The sequence below is a fragment of the Myotis nattereri genome (genome assembly GCF_964212035.1).
Source record: "Myotis nattereri genome assembly, chromosome: 17".
In the NCBI taxonomy this organism is placed as follows: Eukaryota; Metazoa; Chordata; class Mammalia; order Chiroptera; family Vespertilionidae; genus Myotis; species Myotis nattereri.
This window is the reverse complement of record NC_138092.1, coordinates 52,293,411-52,321,362: the sequence shown is the minus strand read 5'-3', so window position 1 is coordinate 52,321,362 and position 27,952 is coordinate 52,293,411. Positions and strand designations below refer to the sequence as shown.

General features: G+C 51.1%; 1 protein-coding gene across 1 annotated transcript in view; it reads left to right on the top strand.

Moving 5' to 3' along the window:
- The window catches only part of MMP16 (matrix metallopeptidase 16), a 165,761-nt gene that overhangs the window by 95,433 nt on the left and 42,376 nt on the right, over positions 1-27,952 (top strand). Inside the window, exons 3-5 of the mRNA XM_081111387.1 lie at positions 3,216-3,338; positions 6,914-7,218; positions 26,850-27,011. Coding sequence (XP_080967513.1) covers positions 3,216-3,338; positions 6,914-7,218; positions 26,850-27,011 — 590 coding nt within the window. The remainder of the gene's footprint in view (positions 1-3,215; positions 3,339-6,913; positions 7,219-26,849; positions 27,012-27,952) is intronic.

Genomic DNA, 27,952 nt, shown 5'->3' with positions numbered 1-27,952 from the left:
CTTTGCGTGAAGTTTCTGCTGGTGTCAGATCAGGCCTGCCCGAGCTTCATGCTTGCATGTCAGCATCTGCCTGACGAGCTAGTCTAGCCCGTAAGCGTGCCTGTGCGGTGTCCGCGTAGGCAGCTTCTGTTGAAGGCGCAGAGCTGGGAGGACGACGAAGTCCGCGGGAACCTGCTGGACAGTGGCAGGTCAGCACGGGCAGAGGCTGCCAACCGGGCTCCTGAGCCCCCGCCTCACTGCAGCGACGCAGGGGTGGCCCTGGGCACAGGTGGCCCTGGGCCGGCCCACAGGCTCCCTAGCCCGATGCCCAGGCCAGACAGACGTGCAGGTCGGAACCCACGGAACAGCCCTGCTGCGTCAGGCGGCAGCTCTGCCTGAGGGAGCTGCATGTGAGGGTGTGGGGGTTCTCAGTGGGAGCAGGGCGGGGACGGTGATCCTGGCACGGGCCACTGCACTACGCAGAGGGAGGCCGGGCTGTGGGCCTGCGTGGCCTGGGGAAGCGGAGGGCCAGAGACCCAGCTGAGGAGGCCTGTGTCCAAGTCCTTCTACAGGGTGTTCCATGGCCGAACAGGAGAAGGACGGTCTGTGCCTGGGGAGTGCAGTCAGGAGAAGGAGGGCGGCGCAGCGGAGGGGAGAGGCTCCTGGGGGGTGGGCGGCAGCAGAGGCTGTGCTGTGGTTCCTGGATGGGGGGCAGAGCAGGGCAGTGGGACCTGCAAGGCCGTCCGGCCCAGGCATTGGGGGTGCTCTGATTTGGGCTGAGATTAGGCATCAGAGCAGTTGGTGCAAGTTTGGGGCAGGCACAACACTCGTGTGTTTACTACATGTAAAACAACACACGGCAGGTGCCTCGATGGAGACGAGTCAGCCGTGTCGGGAGCCTTGTTTATCAGGCATGTCTGGCCGACGGCGTGTGAACTCAGCGAGGGCTTCTGGCCTTGCTTCTCTCAGCGGGTTATAAATGCTCAGAGATATTGTCGGATGAATGGATCAGGGTGAGTAAATAAGTGAACAAACACTTGGAACGTAAGACAAAATTACATGCAAAAGCCAATGAAATCTCTAAGGAGTTCAGCGGAGGTTCCGATCAGCCCGGGGCCTGCGTGGCGAGGCCTGCCCCGGGAGCGGGCTGCTCGGAGGAGCTCCCTCGCGTGTGCATGGCCTAAATGGAAGCGAGGGCAACACAATGAAATCGCTTTCAGTTACCAACTTCGCCTTTTAATTTTGTGGATTATTAATGTAATTTTAGAGAATATATTTTCATTGAACATACATTTGATTCTGATAACAACTAATTCCATTTTGTCAAATTTTATCCACTACCCATTTCAAAATTATTTCTCCACTTAGAGCATTTCCTTAAATATTTTCCTTAGCTAAATATGTGACCACATGCATTCTGCATTAAGTACATTTGTGCATCTTTAATAACTTGGTATTATTTATTATTTCAGTAAATAGGTAAGGATAAGTACTTGCCTGAGGAGTATTATAATTTTGTTGATGTGATTAACAAAACACTCATATATTAAAACCGCTTCCCTCATCCTCAGCCCACCAGTAATGCCTGGTGTTGGCGTCTGGGTTCAGATCATGGTTTTGCATGTGTAATGAAGAGGAATGGCTCTTCAGGTTCCTCATCACTGGATGTGGTTTTATGCCAGGGGTCCCACCAGGGGGGCCTGCAGGCCAGGGGACCCTCAGAGTCCTGGGATGCCGGGGTGACTGTAGGATTGGGCCCAGCCTCTGCTCAGTAAGCTCAGCCAGTTCTGAGCCCGACAGCCCGCGTAATGAGTGCTTTCAGGACATCTCCTTGGATCTGGAGACTTGGATAAACACAGGGGTGGTTCTCTGAAGCAGCTGTCACCTCGGTGGGGCCGTCAGGTCAGCCATGCCACGGCCACGTTCCTGCCGGGCCCAGCGCAGGTCAGCCATGCCACGGCCACGTTCCTGCCGGGCCCAGCAGGTCAGCCATGCCACAGCCACGTTCCTGCCGGGCCCAGCAGGTCAGCCATGCCACGGCCACGTTCCTGCCGGGCCCAGCAGGTCAGCCATGCCACGGCCACGTTCCTGCCGGGCCCAGGGCAGGGGACCGCCCACTGCCTGGAAAAGCAAGTCGTGGTTTCACTGCTGCAGGCAGCGTGTCTCTGTTTGTAAAAGCTGATTTATCCACGTCACATGCAAACCATGTCATTTGTTCCCACAAACGGACATCGCTGACAGTCTTCTCCACAGGAGCTTCGTCCCTTTCAAGAGTATAGACACTGTTAAGTTTTTGGAGAAATACAGCAAAAGTGGATTCTTTTTATTTTGCTTTATTTTTCCCATCACGTTGATCCTCTCTGTGCCCTCTTCCACCGCCAGGCACCCCACTCGCAGCCCCACGCTGCTGTCCACACCCGGAGCCCTCTTTCTCTTTGATTCTTTCCTGATCTCCGCTTTCCGCAGCCGGTAGGACCATAGAGTCTGCCCCAGCTTTGTAATCGTTACGTTAAATGGGGTCATGAGCAGGAGAGCCCTTTATGAGTCACTACAGAAAACGTTCCAGCAGCAGGAAAACCATTCTGTTTGGAGAAGCAGGACCACGTAGAAAACAGCAGTAGTCGGCGCGTCTCCAGGATTGCAGACGCCTGCACCTGTGAAATGTTCAAAGTTTATAACCAAAAGCAGCATTTCATTTTCTTAATATAAACACGTAAACCTTACTTCCGTGGTGCTAACCTCATATTCAGGAGAAAACATTACTTAAGCATGGAATGTGGTTATCGTATGGCTCTTACTTAGGAATTAGGATAATGAAAGTGAAAAGAAGAAAAGGTGGGAAGGCAAATGCTATTAAACAAGTTCTCTGTGTGCAAAGCACACCCTCTCAGCTGCTGGAATTTAAGGCCACGTCATAGATTTTAACATTGTTGAATGTTAGAGCTGGAGGAGACCTTACTGAGAATTTCTTTTCAAAGTCTCATTTTAAGACAGTCTACCACTGGCTCAAAATAAATTAGAGAGAGAAAAATATCTAAAAGCTCTGTGATGTAAGCTAGTGAATCTTGATCATTCAGGAAAAATAATGTGCTTTCTATTTAGATTCAAACCGCAAGAAAGTGGGCGGGTTTCTGCTTTGGTTTCTGGTCTCCTCATCCCACCGTAGACGGCTTCCCGCTGGTGTCCTTGGAGGTTAGCGATGAGGCTGCTCACTAACGGAGGCCTGCTTCTTGCAGCTGGATGAAGAGGCCCCGGTGTGGGGTGCCTGACCAGACCAGAGGCGGCTCCAGGTTCAGCGTCCGCCGGAAGCGATACGCGCTCACGGGCCAGAAGTGGCAGCACAAGCACATCACCTACAGGTAGGAGCACCGGGCCACGTCCCGTCTCCACGTGTCACTGCTGCTCAGTTAGATGTCTCTTGACACCTACACACGCTGACTACAGGGTGACCTGTTGTGGTACAATGTTCACGCAAGGAACGGAAAGCCAGGATAGAGAAAGAGAGCGGCTTGCCCTTGGGGGGCCCACGTGGCGCTGCGGTGAACTGCACCTCCCAGCGCCCCGAAGGCACACCTGTGTTCTGAGGGGCCGTCGCCGCCTACCCGGACACATGGCGTTCTTCCACTAGAGTTCACAATCTAAAAGACCCCAAGTGACCGCACAGGTAATTGCCACTTAAACACAATGTCTTTGAATAGCTGAGGACTTTCAATGTCCGTGTGACGGTAAAGCCTGGTCACATGCAGTGCCTTTGCAGGAAGCCGCCTGGAGAGTGCTGTGAGGAGGGCGCTGGGTGCTGTGGGCCCTCCTGTGACAGTCTAGCAGGTGTGCAGGGGGTCCTCGTTGTTTCAGCGCGCCGCTCCTAATGACATGCGCTCTTCATGTACTTGCTGGCCAGCTTTACGTCTCCTCTGGTGAGGGGTCTGTCGGGTCTTCTGACAGATGAAGTGTCAGTGAGGCTGACCACGATGAGTGAGCTGACTGAGGGGTCCGTTCCCCGTGCCCACCTCTGTTTCCCGTCTGCAGGGCTGCCACCTACTGAGGCAGGGCCGGTCCAGGCTCCAACTGAGACAGTGCAGTCGTCTAGCTATGTTCCTGCAATTCTGCCTGCTTTTGCCTCATGTGCTTGGTTGTTCTGTGGCTTGGCACATAAACATTACATTCTGCTATGTCTTCGTGAAAATCTGACACCTTTATCATTACACAACATGCTCTTTCTCCCTGGTGATGTTCCTTGCTCTGCAGCCACTCTGTCTGCAATTAATGTAGTTGCTACGGTTTTATTCTGATTAGTATAGTGTGGTGTATGCTCATCCCTGTACTTTTAATCTTACAATGTCTGTATAGTTAAGGTTGGTTTCTCATTGGCAGCACATCATTGCTGTTAGCTTCTTAATCCTCTCTCTCTCTTTTCCTTGGTGTGTAGTGACCATTCAGTTTCAAGCGATTATTGATATAGTTGAATTAGTATCTGCTGTATTTATAACTCTCTGCTGCCTATTGCTGTTGTTCTTTGTGGTGTTCTTTTGTCTTCCCTTTTTCTGCCTTCTATGCTTTTAATGAACATTTTATACATTTCCATTTTCTGTTACATATCAATGATGCTCTTTAAAATTATTTTAGTGTTGTCCTAGCCATGTGGCTCAGTTGGTTGGATCATCGTCCTGTACACCACAGGCTGCTACCTGTCCCTTTCCCCCCGGGAACTCAGTGCGGGGCACGTGTGGCTCCTGTTGTCATTGAAATCATCCTCATCGTGTCCTCACCAGCCTCCTCAGCCCTCACCATCATGTCTGTCATTGTCTAATTGTGTTGTTCTTTTTATTGTTTCTCATCACTACAATAGAGAAGTTCTGAAGAAGCCTGCTTCCAGCTCTGTCTCTTGTCCAGAGAAGTGACACTGGGCTGCAGGTTAAGTACACGATCGGGTCATCGCGGGGGATAGCATGTTCACAGGCAGTGCGGCAGGAAGCAGGGCCCCCACGGTCTGCATGCTTTCAGAGAGTGTGTCGCAAGAACACTTGCCTAAGCACGGGGACTTCTGCGGTCCATAGTGTGGGAAGGAATGACAGACCACTAGGAAAACGAACTTGGAGAAAAGTCGGAGTTTCAGCATGAACCATGTGTCTCCTCAGCCCTCACACAGGAGACCCCGGGGTAAGCCGGTGTCGGAGGCCCCCTTCTGAATGGAGTTTATGACGTCACACAGAATGGGGCCTAAAGCAAAAGAATAAGTAAATGAGATAAATAAACCCACAAGGAAATGCTGCACCCCTCTCTCCCTGAGGGCACGAGCCTTTCACGACACCATCCGTTGACTCAAGTGGACAGTATAGCGACTTCCTTGGCACTAATTCTCTCTCACAGCCCGTGTCTGACCATTAGTGCATCTTGGCAGTTGTGTCCACACAGTCTGTCCACATCCAAGCATTTCCCAGTGTCCCCACTGGTCCCGGCCCAAAGCCCCCGTGGTGTCCCTGCTCCACTCTTACTGCCCGTGAATCTGCTGTTTCCCCGTGGTGACCGCAGCTGTTGGTTTAACCTGCAGTCCAGTGTCACTTCTCTGCTCACCAGCTCCACGCTCCAGGTGTTCCCCTCTCATCTGGAGCAAAAGCCAGGCCCATAGCCCTGCCTTGTCTTCATGCTGCCCCTTCTGGCCCCTGGCCCGACACCGCCCCCTGCTGGCCAGGCTGCGTGTTGCTGTTCCTTGAACTGGCCCAGGCCCAACTGTCCCCTCCTTGGTCTTCGCTTGTCATCTCTCCTACTCTTTTCCATGTGGTTTCCTTCCTCATTTTCTTGATCTATAAGAATATGTACCATCTGGACATTGTTACAATAGGGTTAAAATATAGTCTGCGTATAATTTTCCCACTGGGAAATATATCTCAACTCTTTTTCCATGTTGCCAAGTGCCTTAAAAAGACAAAACTAATTTTAAGTTCTGTATATATTACGACACGCAATGGAGACGCCATCATTGAACTATCACTCCATTATCATAAATCATTTAGATCCCACTTCTTTTATTATTGCATTGCAATAAATATTAACTTGGATATTCTATCCTCCTTCATATATTAAGATAGTTCCTTAGTGAGATTTCATGGATTTGTGGCTGTAAGATTGTTGATTGAAGGAGTCTGAGATTTATTTATGCTTCTTGTGGAAGTTACTCATTGCTTTCCACAAAAATGATACAAACTTATACTACAACAATATAAAATATGTGTACGTATATTTATTTCATTCATGTTCTATTTAGAAAAATATAAAAAGAACTGAGAAAAGAGAAATATCTGATTAATGCAAAATAAATTGAGAAAATTTTATAATTTTTATCTTTGTTATTAGCATCAAGACAAATAAACTAATTAAATAATGCCCAAGTTACTTCTTTAAATTTATATAATTGCTAAATATTTGTATTAAAAAGCTCTTCGCTCAGATTGCCTATTTTAGCTAGAACAAATTACGTATATAATAAGAAAACAATAGAACATCAGAAACAGTAATTAACTGGCCTTTTCTTTTAAAACTGAGAAATAACGGTGTCTGCAGAACTGGTGGCCATAGGTGAGCAGAGGCCTGGCTAGGATGGCGGGAGCACACAGCGCTGACCCTGGAAGTCATAGCTCCCAGGAAGATGCTGGGCTTTTCTTTCAGTACCTTCTGACCCTCGGCAGTGCCTCTCCCCTCCCCGGCGTGTCCTGGAGGCCCTGCCGCCCCACACTCCGCAGGGACCCCCACTCCAGCGGGGGTGGAGGATGCTGGGCCGCGGAGAACCAGACGCCCCATATAGTGAGCTCTAGCTACGGAAGCATAGATTTTAATTCATTTCTCCTATTCATTATTTTACTCACTGAATAGATCAAAATCTGTAAGCCAGACTATTTGGAACGAAGCCATGCGCCTTATTCTTTTCTCTAAATTTCAGTATAAAGAACGTAACTCCGAAAGTGGGCGACCCTGAGACACGCAGAGCTATCCGCCGTGCCTTCGACGTGTGGCAGAATGTGACGCCCCTGACATTCGAAGAAGTGCCCTACAGTGAGTTAGAAAATGGCAAGCGAGACGTGGATATAACCATCATTTTTGCATCTGGTTTCCATGGAGACAGCTCTCCCTTCGATGGAGAGGGAGGGTTTTTGGCACATGCCTACTTCCCGGGACCAGGAATCGGGGGAGACACTCATTTTGACTCCGACGAGCCGTGGACACTGGGAAATCCGAATCACGACGGTAAGCACGTGGTTCTTTTCGTAGCAAACACCTGTCTTGTGTTTGGTTCTGGGCGCCCAGTAATTCTCAGGCTTACGGTGCTGACTCTACATTTGTTTTTAAAATTATGAAACAACACGTGAGGCTTTTCATAACCTTTGCAATAAGAATTTGCATGGGCCTCGAGGTCATGGTGGTCTTTCGTGGGGTCTTTCGATGGAAGATGAGAGGCCTGGTTTTGTGCCGTGTCACTTAGTACTGAAGTCTGGGTGCGTGTTAGGCAGCCTCGCTTCCCACACTCCGTTCCAGTGTTTCCACTCGACACTGAACCCGATTGACATTTGTTGTGTGGCTCCTTCCTGGTACTTTCTTTTCAATCTTCACCTTTCTTCTGTGAATCTTGCCCCTTTCTTCTCTTACCCACTTCCTTTTGTCTCCCAATTTAATACAACTACAAAAGTTATTATTTTGTATTATATCCTTCTTCATTTTTATGAAAAACCGCTTTCTCGCCAATGTCTTTTGACACATCTATCAGTTTTCTAATCTTATAATTAGTCGGATATGCAAAAATAATGTGAAACTAAAATCCTCAGTGCAAAAGGAGCAGTTACTTGAAATATGAAGCATGGTTTCTTCCCAGACAACAATCCATCTTCTGTTTTATGTTTAAAAAACAGTCACGGAATTTGAAGATCCTGGGGTTACAAGGTTCCAAAGCAGCCTCTCTCCAGCCCCTGCAAACAAGAATGACATATTTTCCTTCTCCCCACATAGGAGAGTGCTGCTGAACATACAAGTGTGCGTTGTTTTCATAACAACTAACCAGCTCATAGCACTCTTCCTTTCTCTCTGATGAGGGAAGCCCAGCCATCACATCAAGTGTTGTTGGTTCATTAGGTTTAGTTAGCTGGATACTGCCCATGAGTTTTAAGAACATGCAGCAGTCAAACACCGTATCGGACTACAGGATGGGTTAGGTCGAGTTAAACTTAAAATAGCATCAGATTCCAAAGAAAGAAAATGCAATAACTATTCATGTTTTACCCCCAAAATATCTAGTATTACACAGAATTGTTTTTGCATTATTGTCAGTAGGAGTACTGGCTATGATATTAAATGACGGTTTCGTTGTTAAGAACTGGTTGGAGACTAGACGCAGATGGTGGGAAACTCCACGGCGGAATGAAAAGCAGGAACTTCGGGCTCAGACTGCCCTGTGTTTGATCCTGCTCCCTGGCACCGGCCCAGGAGCCTGCCTGGGCGCTGGCGCGTGCTCTGTGGGCCGGTGCGACCTCTTTCTGAGCAGCTAGCAGTGCAGCCCCCAATGGGAGCCGGCCTGATGCATTAGTCCTGTAAAATAAACTGGGCTTACTTCATTTTTATCAAACCCCCACAGGCATGCTAATGAACTGGTTCAGATGTCTTCAATTGTTAAAATTATTTTAAAGAATGGAAGGAATGTTTGCATCTAACTGTCTGAGGAAAACAGCAGTTCCATCAGAATTTTGCGGAGACAGTCAAAACTGCATGTGCCTCCCGGGGAGAGACTTCCTTCAGAAATTCTGAACAGAGAAAATTGTGTTTCATTCCAATAAAGAAGCTGTTATCGGTGGAAGTGGTGTTCTTGGGGTGCCGCTGGGATAACATTTCCAGAGACCCCACCGGAGGACCAGATGTGGGTGAAAGCTTTATTTTTGTGGAATTACATCCCTGGGCTTCCAAAGTCCCGTTTCTCTTCATCCAGTCCCGGAGGAAGCGTAGCTGGGGCTTCGGTCCCGCCAGTGTCCAGGTTCCCTCCCAGGTTGAGCTGGATCCCGTCAGCGTCTGGCTAGTCAGTCATTGGTCCACTGTGTGGGGGCCACATGGCTTCGGGCCACACGGGAGAGTGCAGGAGGGCCCTCCCCCAGCAGCAAGAGTCCCAAGGGCCTCAAAAGCACTCATAGATCCTCCCTTCCCCCCAACTGGTGGGCGGAGTATGACACTGCAGCCCGGAAAGACCTGAGTGACTAACCATGTACCTTATATGGACTATACATTGGACCACCAATCCACACCTGCCAAATACCCTAAGCCCTTGTCCTATATGGACCATACATTAAGCCACCAATCAGCGTGCGCCGAGTACACTAAGCCCCCACCCCTTCCCATTCTGCCCCTCAGAAGGTGTGCCCACCCCTGCAGGTGCTGCTGTCCTCCCCTTGTGAGACAGCCAGGCAGGTGCTTCTCCTCTAATAAAGCCTGTAGTCCTGGTTTTAGGCCTCCGTCTGATCTTTCAAGCACGAGATATCGAATTCCTTTGTTCAGGGGATTCCATGTCACAGATTTCTGAGCGCTTGCTGTGGCCGTGCCCAGACTGGCCAACCGCCTCTGTCCCCAGGTGTGGTGGACAGTCAGGTACCTTCCCCAGTCACCCAGCTTTACTGGGCACGAGTCCACCTTCCTTTTGTTGGACCCCGGGGAGTGTAAAGGTGTAGCTTTCTGATGCAGCTGCCCAAGTGACATGCCTCTAACATCTGGCCTTCCCTTGCTTCTTTCCTGTTATTAATGACCCCTTGGTCATAACGGTACCAGACCTAAGACAGCTACTTTACATTTATATCTCCGAAGCTATGTTAATTGTGCTTTGTGGCCTCATAAATTTAAAATTATTTTTAAAATCTTCTCTGAAAGAGATGGTACCTATCAAATACCCATATGTTCTTCTGAAATAATGAAATAAGAAATCTGCAGAAATCCTTTAGGTGTATCCTTTCTCAGCAGTTTTCTTAGGCATCAGCCAATATTTTTGGAAAAAGGAAGTTTTAAGAAAAAAATCTATGGGGACATTTGAGATGCCATAGGAAATGGGAATGTTGGCACCGAGTTGAGTGGGGTCCGTGTTACCAGTGCGCATGGTATGTGCTTTGTATGACGTAAGAAGTTTTCCAAGGAATACACATGTGGGAAAGAATTCCGAAACACTAGTGAGGTGTCCAGTGCAGCCAGTGGGCTGTTGACTCAGATTCTACGTGGACACATTCAATTGCCTCTGAACTTATACTGTCCAAGTATAACAATTTTTGTAAATAGGCCTATTATTAAAATCCTAAACAAAGCAATTATTTAATATTTAGTGTTTTATTTGGAGAAAAATATTGTTTTCCTGTCAAATAGGAATTTTTTTCCCTGTGAGTTTAAAGGAAATGCCTTTGCAAAACAATAGTGTTTCACATTGTAGGGATTAGGAAGCAGTTAACTGACTGTTCAAGATGTAACACATGGAGATTGATGCTAATTGAAATTCCAACCTTCCCCTGACAGCAGCAGGGCAGGAGGGGTGGGTCTGGGGAGTGTGGATTGTTTATCTCAGGGCTGCCTCTGGCTCCTGTGGGAGCTGGTGAGCGTGGGGAGCATCAGTGTCTGTCTGCGCTGATCCCAACTCTGATTGCCTTTGTATCAGGAAAACGGGAGGCGCGCTCCTGACGTCTTCACTGAGAAACACCCTTCGTCTAGTCCCCGTGCTCCTGGCTTACTTCCCTGGAGCATAGTTTTCTCCCCTAGCCCAGCGGTCGGCAAACTCATTCGTCAACGGAGCCAAATATCAACAGCACAACAACTGAAATTTCTTTTGAGAGCCAAATTTGTTAAACTTAAACTATATAGGTAGGTACATTGTTATTAACTTAATTAGGGTTAGGAAGGCTTAGGAAGAGCCACACTCAAGGGGCCGAAGAGCCGCCTGTGGCTCGCGAGCCGCAGTTTGCCGGCCAAGGTCCTAGTCACTTGTCTTAGAAAGCAGAGCAGAGTAATTTAGCAGAAATGCAAATGGAGAGCCTCTAAGTGCTCCCTTTTCCACCGCATGTTGCTCAGCTAAGAAAGCGATTTGAATCCCATCAGCCTCAAATGAGATAAACAGTGTCTTAAGCTGCCAGTAGCTCTTCATTCATTGTTATCCGCCTTACCATCAATTTGCTCAAACTCATGATACCTTTTGAAAACCCAGCCTAAAGCCCCTTAAGATTAAGTACATTATGCAATCGTTACATTAAACATAAATAAATAAACACACACACACACTCCTACTAAAAATGCCTTTTCTAAAAGAGTTTTTTAAAAAATCTGTTATGGAGTGGCTAAGCAAAGCATGCACAGTAATTCCCAGTGGGAAATGCTACTGTGATGTGGTTTTTGAACCGTATCCATTGCCTGAATGCGAGATGGAAATTTTACCTCTGGCGAAATATGAAGATTCCTTCTGCGAGTCATTATCTGTTGTTTCCTTGGCGACGGTATGAAGTTTAAAGGGCGCTATCCATGTAAACAGGCTTGTCACAAAGCCTCTTCCTAATCAGACAGGTGTTGTCCCCGTCCTGGGATCTCAAATGGGTGATTCTCCGCAGACGGCTCCCTGTGGACATGGCATAGCACTGCGACCCAGAGGTGTCTGGAGGCAGATCTGAGTTGACTGTGTTGCAGTTCTAGTGACAGGAAGAAGGCATGCCTTTGGCTGTGTTTATTGTCAGAAAAGTCCCTGCCAATGAGTGCTCTGATGGTGTCTGTTTAAACACCAGGAAAAGAGAAACGTTGGTCTGGATTTCCTCTGGGATGTCAAGCACGTAAATCTGCTACCTCCACGTGATCATGTGATGGTTACATTTACTCGTAACTGGGCTGGGCTAAGGGACGCCCAGGTTCCTGGTAAATACCTCTGGCTGTGTCTGTGTGGATGTGTCTGGGAGAGATTCGCATTTGAATCAGGAGACGGAATAAAGAAGATTGACCCTGGCCAATGTAGGGCATCAGCCCGCCTGCAGGGGCCCCGCTGGAACTAGAGAGAGAGATTTTTTGTTCCACTTATTCATGCATTCATTGGTTGATTGCATAAATAACCAGGGATAGGCTGGCAACCTTTCGGTGCACAGGATGCTGTTCTAACTGGCTGAGCCACCAGCCAGGGCTGAAACTTTAAGTGGCCACAGCGTCCCTCCTCCCCAGCTGGCGAGCTGTCCGCAGGAGCAGGAACAGCCCATGCAGCCCCCCTGGACTGCAGCTGCCAGCAGTTGAGCCCGGAGAGCTGTGAGCCCTGCGGTGTGTCCTGTGTGCCTGACCCCCAGCCCGCTCTCCACCTTTTTCATTGAAAGGCCATTTGACCAAATGCAGGAGAAAAGGAGGCAAGTCCAGAGACAATGACAGAGCCTCTCTGCTGGCTGTGTCTCTCATTCGAAGCTGTGAAAGGAGAAAACAGTAAAATGCAAATAACATGAGGACCCAGAGGTAATGGGGCGTTCGCTATGTCCCCGGTGCTCTGTGAATTCATTTTAGGTATTTAACTCACGCATTACTCACAACAGACTTACAAAATAGGAAGTGCAGTTACTTCCATTTTGCAAGGAAATTGAGGCACCAGAAGTTTGGTGACTTGCCCAGGTTTCCCTAGTTAGCACAACAGCAGCAATGAAGCCATTACACAGACCTAAAGAATCAGGGAAGTGGAATAGTACTTCCATTTTTAGGAGAAAAATGTATCGCTGAAATATTTTCTCAAGTGAACCAAGAAAACAATATTGGAAACAACTCAGAATGCCCATAAGGGCTTGCTGGGAGCAGGAAAAGAAAGCCTGTTATACTCCAAAACCAGAGCCTGTCATGTGGAAGGAGAGCTGGGCAAGCGTTTCCAGGAGAGCACGGGAAGGTAAAATGACGTGAGGTTCAGGACTACGTACAGAAGGTGCGGGGATCAATCCAGCTTGTGATTATGGGTTCTCCCAAAGGAGGGGAGGGTGGAAAAATTAAAGTGACAGAGATAAGCCACCACAGAAGAGCAAAAATGCCTCGTTCTAAATTCAGACCAGTAGTATGCAGTTCAAAAGAGTCACTGCATTCATTGTAAAATTAATTAATGCAATCAGATTCATGAATAAATATTAACACATGCCAGTTGTCATGTGCCCCTGAGTTGGCTCTGACTCCTGGGGACTCCGTGAATGGTGAATGGGTGAGCTGGCAGGTAAGACAGATAAGGATAGATAAAAATCAAGGATGACCTTTCACCTACAGCCACACAGGAAACTACCAAACAACACAGAAGCCAGAAGGCAGTGCAATATTTTGAAATGCTAAGAGAAAACAACTAGAATTACCAGACAAAACTGTTGTTCAAGGATTAGGATAAAAAGAATAAAAAATGAGAAAACTGACCATTCATTTAACATATATAAGAAAGAGGCTTTCTAAGACAAGTAGTACAGGATGAGAAGGAGCCTGTAAGAAGAATCTTCGATGAAAGGAAGAATTTTGATCAAAGAAATTAATGAATGTTCTATCTATCCTATATAATAAAAGCCGAATATGCTAAGTGTCTGGTCATCCAGTCATTCATTCAACCAATCAAAGCATAATATGCTAATGATATTCTAAGGCCACTCAACCGCTCACTGTGACGTGCACTGACCACCAGGGGGCATACGCTCTGACCAGTAGGTTAGCTTGCTGCTGGTGTCCTGCCAATTGGGACTGAGCGAGATGGGGCGGACACACCCTGGAGCCCTCCCCAGCTGGCCAACCTCCCGCACCCCTCCCTGGCCCCGATTGTGCACTGGTGGGATTCCTCGGCCTGGCCTGTGCCCTCTTGCAATCCGGGACCCCTCAGGCAATGTTGGAGAGCCGGTTTCGGCCTGATCCCCCAGGCCAGGCTGAGGGACCCCACTGGTGCATGAATTTGTGCACCAGGCCTCTAGTAAGATAATAATGTATAATCTGTGCAGTTAAAAAGAGACAGAAGTTCCTTTTACAGTAATAGCAGGTAAACCAGGGAAGGAATGGACAGCATTACATTATTCTAAAAGTCTTGTATTGTTTAACAGTAAGGGTAAGGAATAAATCTTACATGTTTTCAAGTGGACATAGTCAATCTTTAAGGATAACCAATAAAAAATACGTTTTAAGGAGAGTATACATTTAAAATGTCAAGAAAAGAAAAATAATGGTATAAAACAGTACAAATTAAAAAGATTAGAATAAAATAATTTTAAAATTCCAAACAGATCATTAACCTCCATGAATGTAAACAGACTGAATGGGCCAGTTCCAAAGCAAAGTTCCTAAATCAATAAAAACAAAATCCCACTGTCTAGCACTTGCGTGCCTGGGGGGTGAGGGACAGAGCCCAGGATTCACGGGTTTCATTTCTGACGCGCTGGTCGTCTGACCAGAGTCGTGCCCTTGTTCACCAGCAGAGTCTTTTCACACCAGCATTGTTTCCAACAGCAAAGGAAGCAGAACCACCCACAGGTCTGTTAGGAGGTTATATATACCGATAGTTTACAGGAACACGTGGAACGCCGAATGGCAGGAAAATGTGTCACGGCTGCTACCAGCAACAACATAGACGGTTCTGAGAGAAAGATGAGGGAATAAGGAAAGTTACAGGAGACAAGACATACTGTGATTCCATTTGTTTTGAGGTTCAAAAACAAGGGCAATAAAAGATACAGGTGTGGAAATGCCCTCTCACAGCAAGGGGGAATGTCACAGCTGCTGGGTGATGACCAGCCACAGGAGGTGGGGCAGGGGATGGCGGGGCTCCCAAAGGGAGGTAGTTTTTAGGACTATGTTAGTATCATGCTTCATAATTTGCATAGATGCTAGTAATGTTGTCTTCCATGTATCAGATAGCACATAACTAGGATCCATCATCAGAAATGGGTCTTGCAAAGAGTACGGAAGCCCAGAATACTATTTGATCTTAATCGAATCTTACCACTCAGGAAGTTTTCATGCAAAAAAAAAAGCATCTGAATTAAGAATTGAAGGAAAAGTATAATTTTGGCCAAGTGACATAGGAAGAGGGGAATGTTAAAGCGACTATGGAGATGGTCAGCCTGTGTACACACGAGGACACGCTCATTGGGGGCAGGACTCGGGACCTCACCACTAGTCACCCGGATGGTGGGCTCTGCTGGGGCGGCCCCCGGCTCTGAAGCCTTGCCCAGGCCCAGACCTCTCTAGCCAGGCTATGAGGTATTTAACTTTGATGACTTTTCAAATGGTATATCCACTCTTTTGTCTTTTCAGAGTTTAAAAATTTCCCTATTAAAGTATGCAAATGTGTTCTTTAATTTATTCAAACACTGAATGTGGTTTAGCAGGCAGCATTTTATCCCTTTTCTTCTTCAAAGTTTTTGATGTGAAATAATTGGTTTTCTGAGTTCTTGCAGGCAGCGGTGCCTTCTCATCAAAATGTTAGGAAATGCACTCAGTAAGGTTATTAAGCCTTTTGAAGAATATATAAAACTAGAGGCCCAGTGCACAAATTCATGCACAGGTGGGGTCCCGCCTGCCTGCCCTGACAGGGGCCGATAGGGCCAGGCCAGTAGGGGTGAGGGGCCTTGGGCGGTTGGCCAGCTAGCCCCACCCCCAATCAGAGAGGGGGGCCGATCCGGGGGCCTGACTGGCCAGGGGGAGGGGCTGTGGGTGGTTACGCGGGGCCAGTCGGGGCCCCAATCAGGCCAGTTGGCCGCCGCAGTGCGCATCATAGCAACTGGTTGTTCCGCTTGTTACAGTCGTTCCACTCGTTCTATCATTTCGGTCGCTTGGATTTTACATATATAGATACTAAAGGCCCAGCGCATGAAATTCATGCATGGGTGGGGTCCCTAGGCCTGGCTGGTGATCAGGGCCTATCAGGGCTGTCTCGCCCAGTCCCGATCAGGGCCTGCCAGCCGCGTGGCCTGCCAGCTGCTGGATGGGGCCTTCTGGATGGGAGGAGGGACTGTGGGAGGTTTCCCAGCTGGGGGGAGGGAGGAGAGACTGGGGGATGTTGACTGGCCATGGGAAGTTGGCTGTGGGAGCGCATTGACCACTAAGGGGCAGCACCTGCATTGAGCGTCTGCCCCCTGGTGGTCAGTGCGCGTCAGAGCGACTGGTTGACTGGTCATTCTGGTCGTTTCAGTCATTTGGTCGTAATGGTCATTTAGGCTTTTATATATATAGACTAGAGGCCCAGTCCACAAAAATTTGTGCACTTGGGAGGGTCCCTCAGCCCGGCCTGTGCCCTCTCACAGTCTGGGACCCCTCAGGGGATGACCACCTGCTGGCTTAGGCCCACTCCCCGGGGGATCGGGCCTAAGCTGGCAGTCAGACATCCCTCTGGCAGCCCGGGAGCCCTTGGGGGATGTCCACTTGCCAGCGGGGAAGCAGGCCTAAGCTGCAGTTTGACATCCTTAGCGCTGCTGAGGAGGCAGGAGAGGCTCCCACCACCACTGCTGTACTGGCAGCTGTCAGCATGGCTTATGGCTGAGCAGAGGTCCCCCTGTGGGAGCGCACTGACAACCAGGGGGCAGCTCCTGCATTGAGCGTCTGCCCCCTGGTCGTCATAGTCACCAGTCATTCCCAGTCGTTCTGCTGTTAGGGTCAATTTGCATATTACCTTTTTATTATATAGGAGTGCCTGGCCAGCCTGGGTGGAGGCTGATGGCTGTTTGCAGGCTGGCCACAGCCCCTTCAGGGTGGGAGTCCCCCCTGGGGTGCCTGGCCAGTCTGGGTGAGGGGTTAAGGGCCATTTTCAGGCTGGCTAAGCCCCCCAGCAGGGACCCTCACCCCATGAGGGTGTGGCCAGCCAGGGTGAGGGGCTGATGGCTGTTTGCAGGCTGGCCACAACCCCCAGCCACCCAAGCTCCCAGTGGAGGCTGGCTGGAAGCAGGTATCTGGGATTTATTTGACTTCTATAATTGAAACTTTGTTGCCATGAGCGGAGGCCTCAGCCGGCTCAGGGCTGGTGGGAAGCTTGGCTTCCTCCATTGCCTGGGCAACCAAGCCTCCTGCTTGCTCCAGCTCCATGGCTGCCGGCCCCCATCTTGGTTGGGTTAATTTGCATATAGTCGCTCTGATTGGCTGGTGGGCGTGGCTTAGGGCATAGCAAAGGTACGGTCAAATTAGCATCTTTGTCTTTTATTAGTGTAAATTACTAAGAACTTAGTTATATTTCAGTATCTTACCAAAAAAATCAAGTCAGTGGAATTATATTCACAGCAACAGTGGCAACCAGATTAATTTTATCTTCCTGGTTTCCGTAATTGAATAAATTACAGTTTGAGTTCAACTAAGGCACGTGTCAGCATCGGGCTTTAACATGTGTCCACACACCACTCAGACACTGTCCCTTTGTAGCTGTGTGATTCCTTTCTAGTGGCTGTGGGGCACTGAATTAATCGCTTCTAATGAGTAGAATGTGGTGGTGCTGTTGGGTCACGCAAAGAACTCACGATTGGATCTCTCTCTCTCTCTCTCTCTCTCTCTCTCTCTGTCTCCCTCTCTCCATCTTTCCTCCTCAAGATATTTGCCTCCGAGCCCCCTCACTCTGTTCTGTAGAAGCCCAGGCCGTATGGAGAGCCAGGAGGAGGGACTTCTCCAGTCACCAGCACGAGTTTGCCAGTGGGCCTCTCTGGAGGGCACTCTGACCTCAGGCCTCCCAGAGGCGCACACCGGCCTCAGAGGAGACACCTCACTCAGCCCTGGTGGCAGTGAATAACCAGAATGTCGCTCTTGAAGTTTTTTACAAAAAGCAACCATGAAACAGCTCATTTTAGTGCTTTCAAGTGTTGACACTCACTCTTACACAGAAAATCTCCCATTTCCTACTTTTTGAAAGTTGAGGGCGTGTGGCTGGCTTGGGGGGCGTGCGGATGCCTGCCTCCACGGCTGGAGGTAGGCTGCGTAGGAGCAGCCGAGGCTAGGCAGCCAGGAGGCAGAGCGGCACGGCCAGGGGGAGGCGGTGGAAGGTCTGGGTGCTTCTGCGAATCGGTCCCTGATAGTGCCTGCACAGGAGTGATGGGCGGGGACAAAGGGGCCACTCCTGTTGAACTCCTTCTTCCTGACAGTCACTGAGCGGCGGCGGGGCCACAACAAGGGGGCACTGCCCCGCAGCGGCCGGAAGGGAAGCGGAGGGCACGCCTGCAGCTGTGTGGCAGGGGTTTGCAGGAGCGTGGCCGAGGGCAGGCAGTGAGCCAGGTGGGAAGGGAGAGCTGCTGGGAAGGTGTCCCTGGGAGGACGGGGCAGGGGGAGCCTGGTTACGGAGGGCAGTTTGCAGCAGGTGACCGCACTGTCCTTCGTAGGGACCCCTTTGGGGTGTCGTGGTGGTGCGGTTTCACACGCCCCAGGGGACCCGACGGCAGGTGCCTCGGGTGGATGTGGTTGGGCTCCCGGGAGCCTTTGTCGCTTGTGATGGCTTCTGTTCGCAGCTGGACGTGCGTGGATGGGACTTTCACTGCTTGTCGTGAAAGCTCATGGAAATAAGGCTCCTGAGCAGGTCGGGGGCGTGCCGTCCTTTCGGAGTCAGCTTTGCGCCTGAGCCTCCCGGTGCCGTGGGGCCACGTGACGTCTCCCGCCTCGGTTTGGGCGATGACGCTTACTCCAGACAAGTCTGTTTTGGGGGGTGGCGGGTAGTAATTCATGGAGGGTCATATTCAGCGCAGAAACGGGGCTTCGGGTTCAAACAGACCTGGGTTCCGAGGTGCAGTGCCACTTGCCAGCTCGTCAAGTTCTTTCTCCAACCTTTGTTTCTTCGGTTGCTGTTTGCGGGTAACCCCATCACCTCAAGGGGTCCTGCGAGAATTCTGGGCAGGTGGGTACCCAGCGTGTTCATTTCTGTTCCCTCGTTGAGAAAGAAGGCTTCGCCTGGCAGGGGGCTCCGTTGCTGGGCGTTGTCCTGTAACCAAAAGGGTGCGGGGTGGATTCCCAGGCAGGACCCAGACCTGGGTTATGGGTTCCATCCCGGTCAGGGTGCACACGGAGGCCATCGCCCGATGTTTCTCTCTCCCTTCCTCTCTCTCTCAAACTCAATAGAAACACCCTCTGTGAGGATTAAAAGAATGAGGTTTCATTACAGAACACGTTGGATAAATCATGGCCAGATAAAAGCATTCCTATTATTTAAAAAAGGAAATTTTCTTTTTCTTTCATTCTTGTCTCCCAGTTTGGCTTCCCCATCTTAACGGCAGACTTAGAGAGTAGACGAGGAAGAGCTTAGCAACACCCAGCCTGTTGCAGGACCCGGCGTATGCTCCAAAATAGGCCGTGGCCGCCGGCGCCAGCGCCTCTGGCTTGTCTGTGCCGCAGGCATGTGTGCTTTATGCCCTCCCGACGTCACTCACGTGGGCTTTTTGATAAAACGTTCCGGTGAGCCGGCAGCAGGGCCCTCCCCGTGGGGGCGGCACCGTTAGTCAGCAGGGTGGTGATTCCACGTGTTTTTTTTTTGCTTAATCTCTTCACCTTTCCCTCCTCCCTCTGACAGTCGTCCACCTGTTCTCTGCCTGCGAATCTGTTTGTAGTTTGTTCGTGAGTGTATGTTGCTCATTAGATGCTCATCGGTAACTTCCTGAAGAATGACAGTCACGGTGGCTGAGGCCTGGCCACAGGGGCTGTCGCGGGTGCCTCCGCATTATGATGGGAGAGGATGGGCCTCCCTCCGTCCACACCTGCAGGAGATGCGATTCCCGTGAGTGTATCATCCGTTAACTTCCATGTTAGTCCGTGAAACAGGTCTCTGTCCCAGCTGCAGAGGGGGGGCCTCCATCCACGGAGCGCGGGAGCACAGCACAGACGGACCCCGAGCAGGTGCGTGGCCCGGGGCCGGCCATGTCTCAGGCTCCTGCCCTGGCTCCACAGGAGGCCGGCATCCTGTGAACGGCGCAGTGCAGAGATGCAGCCACACGTGGTTTGCTTCGCAAGATTCCCTGCATTTAGTGAAGACAGGAGACGTGCCTGACTCGCTGAAAAACGGACTTCCTGTCAAACCAGAGCCTGAAGGAAGCACACAGGTACTCGGGTCTCCATGACCCAGAGCGTCCCCTTCCTCGCGTGCAGGCCAAGCGTGTGCATCGTGCCGACCCGTTCTAAGTGCTTATGGATTAAGACTCTAAATGTTCCATGGCTGTATACCTTTGAAAAAACTTAATGATTTTTGGAAGACCTATTAGATGGGTATTTGATTTCCTTATATTTTAATGCCAGAAAATGTCAAGATATTAGCAAGGAAATGAGAAATTCAAAACTCAGGTTGGCAGTGAGCTGAGAGGGACGAGGGAGCCGAGGAATGAGGTGAGAGAAAGCAGACCGAGTCGGTTGGGCCGCTGAGAGCCAGTGTTTGAGCAGGTTCATGGGATCACACGCGTTAGAATTATTTATCACAGTTCTTATGTATGAATATTGATAGTCATTGTTTTTAATCCTCACCCAAGGACATGCGTAGAGAGAGGAAGGGAGAGAGAGCGAAACATTGACCTTCTGTGCACTCCCAACCAGGGATCAAACCACAACCCAGATACATGCCCTGACCCGGGATCGAACCGGCAACCCTTCAGCACATAGGGCAACGTTCCAACCGACTGAGCCACTCCGGCCGCGCTGCGTCATCCTTTTTTAATACTTGGCAGATGTGGTCCTCCCAGGGCACAGCATGTGGAATGCGTGGATGGCGAAGGAACATTGGATGAACGTAGATGTAATGATGACATGAAAATGATAGTGAATGCGTGATCGTTCATCGGACGCAGCCGGGGTTCTGAGACTGGAGCACACAGAGACCCGGAGATCAGAGATGCCAGTGAGCTGCCAGCCCACCGGGCGCGGGCAGCAGTGGCCTCCTGTGGGAGCCGGAGGCTGACCCTGGCCTGGGTGCCCCGTCAGCGTGCGCAGAACCGCGACCTGGGGCGCAGTGGTAAGCCCCGGGAGCCATTGTGACCCTCACCCGAGGAAAGCGGCCGGGCGCTTTTTAATTCTCTAAAGCTCACCACGTGACGGCAGCTTTTGTTTCTAGTGGAATTCAAGTCACAGGGCGGCACTGTCTTTAACAGTGTTCCCTTTACACTGTGGTGCAGGGTTAGTTACGTGCCCGCCAGTCATCTGGAGAGTGACACTTACTCGGAGCTCTCGGCCAGGGCTTCTGATTACAGTGCTGTGGCGAGCGGCGGTTCCTGTCGATCTCTCAGTGCCCTGCAGCCTCGCTTTTCCTTAGATGAGCAGCGCCCGCCCTGGGACCCAGGTGGACGGAGCACTGGCTGGACCTGAGGGGAGCAGGTCCCTGAAATGCAGGACCGGCTGCGGGTACTTGTTTCACTTGTTGGTTCTCTTATTGGTCAAATATACGAACCACATGTGACTCAGAGACTGTCTTCCTGTGAGAACCGTGCAGGGGTCCTGAGGCCGCCCCAGAGCCAGGCTCCACGCACCTGTTCGCTGGGGCGGGAGCGGGTGCACAGGCAGCAGGTTGTGCAGGTGAAGAATAAAAACAAGGTGTAACCCTGCACAGGGCCCTGGGGCTCTGACCAGGAAGCTGCATCTGTGGCCAGAAGCAGGCAAGAGTGCCCACAGGTATTTCGGAGCCAGCGCTGAGCTCAGGTGTCACCGGGCTCTTCCTGGTCCCGGGAGCCCCGGTCTGTGCTAGGTCCCTGGTGGGTCCTCGGCTGCTAGAGATCCGTGTCTGATCCTCGGTGTGCCTGGTGGAGGACGGCCCTGACCTGAGCCCACGGGAGCACCTGCGGCCACACTCCCTGGCTGCCTGGCGGGCAGCTCTGTCCCTAATGCCTTGTGATGTCAGATGTGTATCTTAGCAAAGGCATCTGGTTTGAAATCCCAAAGGTGCTCATGCTGAGTCTGTGTTCTGTATTCCAAATCCAAAAGCGCCGCTGGCTCCTTTTCTCCCGCCGCCTTCTCAGCTGCGCATGCCTGTGGACACGCCTGAGGTCTGCTCCCATGTTGCACGCGTGCACACACGCCTCTTTCCCCACCTTCATAAGTGCCCCTCCTTCCTCGTGTGTGTGTCTCTGTCTGTGACTGGAACACGCTCACTGTGTGACCCCAGTAGCCACATTGCATCGGTTTCTTATTCAGAGGAGCGTCTTTAGAAAAAAAAATTCCTGTTTTCCAGTAAATGCAAATATATTTTTATTGATTCCAGGGAGGAAGGGAGAAGGAGAGGGAGATAGCAAGATCAATGATGAGAGAGAATCATTGATTGCTGCTTCCTACACCCTCCCGCCCCCCCCAGGGATCGAGCCCAAAACCCAGGCATGTGCCCTGACCAGAAGTCAAACTGTGACCTCCTGGTTCATAGTCGATGGTCAACCACTGAGCCACGGCGGCCGGCCAGTCCTGTGCCTTTTCATTTCCCCTGCCTGACCTTTGCCATCCCCGTGATAGCTCCTCCACAACAGGCAGTGAAAGCAAACCGTTCTCGCCCCCAGGCATTTCCTCTGGACGGGTCCCCTTTATTACCTGTGACCACAGGTATTTGCCGACACGTGTCAGGCACTGTAGTTCGTTGTCTGAAGCCAAGTGAGAGTAGCTGCTTCTTCAGTCTCTCATCCTTCTTTTCCATTCCAGTCCTCTGCACAAGAGTCAGAGACCCTGGGTGGGTGGGAGGGAGAGGCTGGCGAAGGGGGCACGCATTCAGCTGTGGACGGGAAGGCCTGGGACCTTGTGAAAAACCCAGTGGCGGCCGTGATCACTGTCGTGTGATTGAAACGTGAGCAGAAACAAGGTTCTCACGAAAGTGGATGTGCGAGGTGACGGGTGTGTTCATTCGCTCCATGAAGGGAGTCCGTTCCAAGCACATGTGTATCAAGTCCCCACTCTGTGCATTTTTAATGTGGTGCCGATTTACTTGTCAGTTACACCTCAGCAGAGCTGGGGGAGTCCTGCCCCGTGTCCAGCTGGAAATTGCATCCTACCCTGCAGCTCCAACTCCGAGGCGCACTCCCCCCAGAAACTGCCCGCTCATTCCCTCGTGGGGCTGGGCCCTCGCTCAGCCGGCAGGTCTGCGTGAGCCCTCTGGCCTTGGTCACTGCAGCATTTCGGTCTTTAAAGAACTCAGTGTAGATGGGGAAGATTTGCCGAAGAATGGGTGCAGTCAGCGCCAAGGGCAGAGGAGGGGCTGCTGGAGGAGTGGTGGGCTCACAGCGCACGGGCCACGCACCCGGGAGGCTCCGCAGAGAGGGGGCGTTGGTGCATCTCATCACCTGCTCCGTCCGCCTCCAGCACGCCGAAGGGGGTCCCCCCAGGAAGACAGCTCAGAGGCCTGCGCACTGAAAAGCACATGCCCTGTGCTGGACGGAGGTGGAGGTGGCCTTGGGAGGAGGCTGGCCGAGGAGGGCCCGTCGCCTCGCTGAGGAACGCGGGCTTCCCTGGCAGGCAGTGGGAGCGCAGCCTGAACCCCAGCCCCTTACGTCCTTTCAGGGTCTCCTTCCGGTGATGCTGATGCTCACCTGGAGCTGGCCTCTCGGTGCCGGGCATCCTCACCGGAACCCCTGGCGGTGCTCTAACGGTCAGAGTCTAACCAGCCTCCCTTCCCAGGCTCTGCTCTGACCCCGCGGAGCGTCTGTCCCGCCCACTCCCTTGCTCCGTGATACAAATATCCTTGGACGTCAGAATGTGGGAGTTGGTCTTAAATTGATTTCATCACTTACCTCGCCCCACAGTGTTATGCTTCCTGCCTTGTGGGACATCCATGCGCGGCGAGCAGTCACTCCCTCACATACCCACAGCCCCTTTGTTCTCGCTCCCTTTCCTGTTCACCTTGATACCAAAACTGGTGAAGTTGTCACCAATGTCGCACACACACCGTGGGCTGAGGCTGGGAGAGACCTCCGCACAGCGACCCCCCTCCCTTCGGTCTCTGAGCACCAGTGCGGTGACAGCGCTCCGCAGCCCGTGCACCCTGTGCGCCAGCCTGGCCTCTCCTCGCTCCTGCCTCCATGGTCTCCTCTCAGCAGGACCTCCTGTGTCAGCACAGGGAAGCCTCAGGAGAGTCTGAAGGGCCCGCCAGGCTCCCACCACCGACCAGACTGGGCCCTTGCACGCTGCCCTCCTTCCTGTCAGAGGTGGAGCTGTTATCAGCGTAATTAGACGGTGTATTAATGTTCATAACAGGAAGAAAACCCAGGGGTGCATGACGTGAAGGCGGAGTGAGGCGGGGAAGGTGCTGCTGTCAGTCTAACTTGGAAAAAAGCATTGGCTGGAGAGGGCAAGCAGGGCTCATCGGCGAAGCCCCTCTCTGCGCTCCTGCTCCCTGCGCGCTGGCTCTGTGACCCGCACTCGCCTGTGCGCCTCCACAGCCCTGTGGTGTGGCAGCTGCATGGCTCCGGCCCGGCAGACCCCACACGCCCTGCACGGCAGCGGGAGCGCCGCCAAGCCACCCTGCTGGGCTGGATGGGCTTTCCCGTGGAGCAGAGGCAGTAGCCGTGGCCTAATCCGGCCCTGCCCGAGACAGGCTGGACTCTTCACAGCAGGACGGGGGGAAGGGGCCAGGCGTTCGATTCCATGGGAATAAAGATCACGCGCCCTGAGTCTCAGGAAGTGCCTTTTCTTGCAACGTCGCCAGAACCCACTCCCACGGCGTCTTAGACTGAACACTCGGGTGAGCTGCTGGTGATGCTGCCCACGCTCACCCTCACCAAGCAAACCAACGTGCACATGCACGCACACACACATACATGCACGCACACGCATGCGCACACACACAACACACGTACACACACACACACAAGCAGTTCGCCTGGGCTGTTTCCCGTTTTCTCTCCTCGCACCTGCACTCTGTTCTCTAAGCAGCCCTGTCGTCGTCCTTTCTAAATACACCCAGGATGTCACTGCTTCCCTTGGCCTCCGCCACTCCTGCTTCAGGCCAGGTCGCCCGCATCTTGGCGCCGACATCCCAGGTTGGCACACCCTGCTTCTAGTTCCCAAGGGTCCCACAGAGTCCTGGTCACTGTCCGTTCCAGCGGGTCCCTGTTCTGCTCCGAGCGTGCAGGGCCCCACCACTCAGACTAGAAGCCATCTGTCACCATTGTCCAAAGTTCTGCGTGTCCTGGCTCCATGTGCCCTCCAGCTTCCCGGCCTCTGCCTGTCTCCCCTTATCCTGTCACTGTGTAACACCTGTACACCTGTCCTTATCATGTCACTGTGTAACACCTGTAAATCTCTCCTTATCATGTCACTGTGTAACACCTGTACGTCTCTGTCATGTCACTGTGTAACACCTGTACGTCTCTGTCATGTTACTGTGTAACACCTGTACGTCTCTATCATGTCACTGTGTAACACCTGTACGTCTCCATCATGTCACTGTGTAACACCTGTACGTCTCTCTCTATCATGTCACTGTGTAACACCTGTATATCTCCCCTTATCATGTCACTGTGTAACACCTGTACGTCTCTATCATGTCACTGTGTAACACCTGTACGTCTCCCTCTATCATGTCACTGTGTAACACCTGTACATCTCCCCTTATCATGTCACTGTGTAACACCTGTACGTCTCTATCATGTCCCTGTGTAACACCTGTACGTCTCCCTCTATCATGTCACTGTGTAACACCTGTACATCTCCCCTTATCATGTCACTGTGTAACACCTGTACGTCTCTATTATGTCACTGTGTAACACCTGTACGTCTCTATTATGTCACTGTGTAACACCTGTACGTCTCCCTCTATCATGTCACTGTGTAACACCTGTACATCTCCCCTTATCATGTCACTGTGTAACACCTGTACGTCTCTATTATGTCACTGTGTAACACCTGTATGTCTCCCTCTATCATGTCACTGTGTAACACCTGTATGTCTCCCTCTATCATGTAACTGTGTAACACCTGTATGCCTTACTTTCCTATCCTGTTTCTTTCCAGTCTCCCCCATTAGAATGTAACTTTTTGAGGCTAGGGGTTTCTGTATGATGTGCTCTCATCTGTGTCAGTGGGGCCTAGACCAGTGCCTGCAGCATGTAGGCATGCAGTGGACAGTGAGGGGCCGTGGACCAGGGATGAGTGCACCCCGCAGCCTGCACCGTCTGCTGTGCCCTCAGCACTGCAGGGCTGGGCTGAGATTTGCTCTGACTTAAAGGATGGAATCAGCTCCTCTATGAATTGATTGGAGTTTGTAGTCACAGAGCATATGTAGTTACACACATTCTAAGTCAGTGAGGAAGAATAAGTCTTCACATGACAGCCTGCATTCTCCTAGGAACATTCTCAGTCATCTTGTGCCAACTCTGTGGTGCCAGGTGGGCACTAGACTTAGTGGCTTATCACTTAGTAAATTATATGTCAGTTTACTGTGTTGTACACCTGAAACTAATGTAATGTTATATGTCAACTGGAACAGAATTTTTTTAATTTTAAAAAATGATATAAGCAGGAAAAATACGTAAATAATGACCCGAGTTCTATTTGCAGCTCCATAAACACAAGGATGACTGGGCACAGGGCAGCCTGTCCCGGAGCCTCCCTTTCTCCTCTGCTGCCGCGGGCGCGGCTGCCCTGCTCTCTTGTGTCTGTTAGAACCGCGTCCAGGGGGCTCACCAAAGGGCTCCTGCATCGCAGGCTGTTCAGGCAGACACAGAGCCCGACCTCCCTACGCAGGAGCAGCCATTTCTGACGCTGCTGTGCTTTCTTCAGCTCCCCTTCCTTGTCCATCCCTCCCCGTGCCTGCATGCAGGTGGCGTCCTGCGCAGCCCCCTCCCCACCCGCTTGTGACCCAGCACAGGCAGGACATCCAGGGAGAAAGCAAGTTGAGGTCACAATGCCCCCACTGCTCTCGGGTGCATGTGGACGACTCGAGTGTCTGCCCGGCTCTGCTCTGGGTGCTCCTCAGTCAGCCTTGTCTTCTCGCCGCACAGGAAACGACCTGTTCCTCGTGGCCGTGCATGAGCTGGGCCACGCGCTGGGCCTGGAGCACTCCAACGACCCCACGGCCATCATGGCCCCGTTCTACCAGTACATGGAGACCGACAGCTTCCAGCTCCCCAGCGACGACCTGCAGGGCATCCAGAAGATCTACGGTGGGTACCGCTGCTTCTGGTTGTTGTTGCTTTGAATGCATAGACTTTAGGGAGAGGAAAGGAGGAGGTAGAGCGAGGCCAGCTCCTCGCTCCACTAATTGGCGCGGACTCTGGTTGCTTCTGACTGGAGATTGAACCTACTGCCGCGGACTCGCAGGTGATGCTCTAACCAGTCCAGCCACCTGCAGGACTTCTATACTGTTTAAGAAATTAATTTATTTGAGTTATTTTTTGAAGTATAAAAATGGGTTGTATTTTTTAAACCACTGCTTCTGTTTGCTTAACCCTGCCGAGGAGTCCAGAATTCCTGCTGTTCCTGTTTCTTTGAAATAGGTGCTCTCGGTATATCTGAGAGAGAAATACTAGGGAAACAGTCTGACCTGTTGGCAAAAGGCTTCAATCCATCAGGTGTTGTTGGCTGTAATCCAAGATGCCTGATAGACAGATCATGAGGAATTTGTAACACAGATAAGATTTTCTCACTGAGCTTCATCGAAACCTGTAGTCACAGCAAAGCTCTGATAAAGTTTAGTGTTTAAGCTCAGGTAAAAATATGTGATAAATGAATGTAACCAATAAAAACGGCGAGAAATATAAGATTTTCTTCTAAGATACTGAGACTTCGGGGCAGACACACAGGCTGTCTCCCAGGTTGCGATGCTGCTGTTAGATATTTCATAGACAATGCCTTTTGAAGTTGCAGCAAATACCCTTGCTGGCTGGACATAATGAAATGACCGCAAAGGCCTATAACTACTAAGAATGAAAGTTAACGAACACGGGCGTGAGCGTTAACAGACGGCTACGCTGACTCACATGTAACCCTAGTGAACTTCTAGTGCAGTGCAGTCGCTTTCATTTATGGGTTCCGTCTAGAATGCAGAATACGATGAAGGGAAGGACTGTTACACAGGTCGACTACAACCCCAGCTCCCTCACAG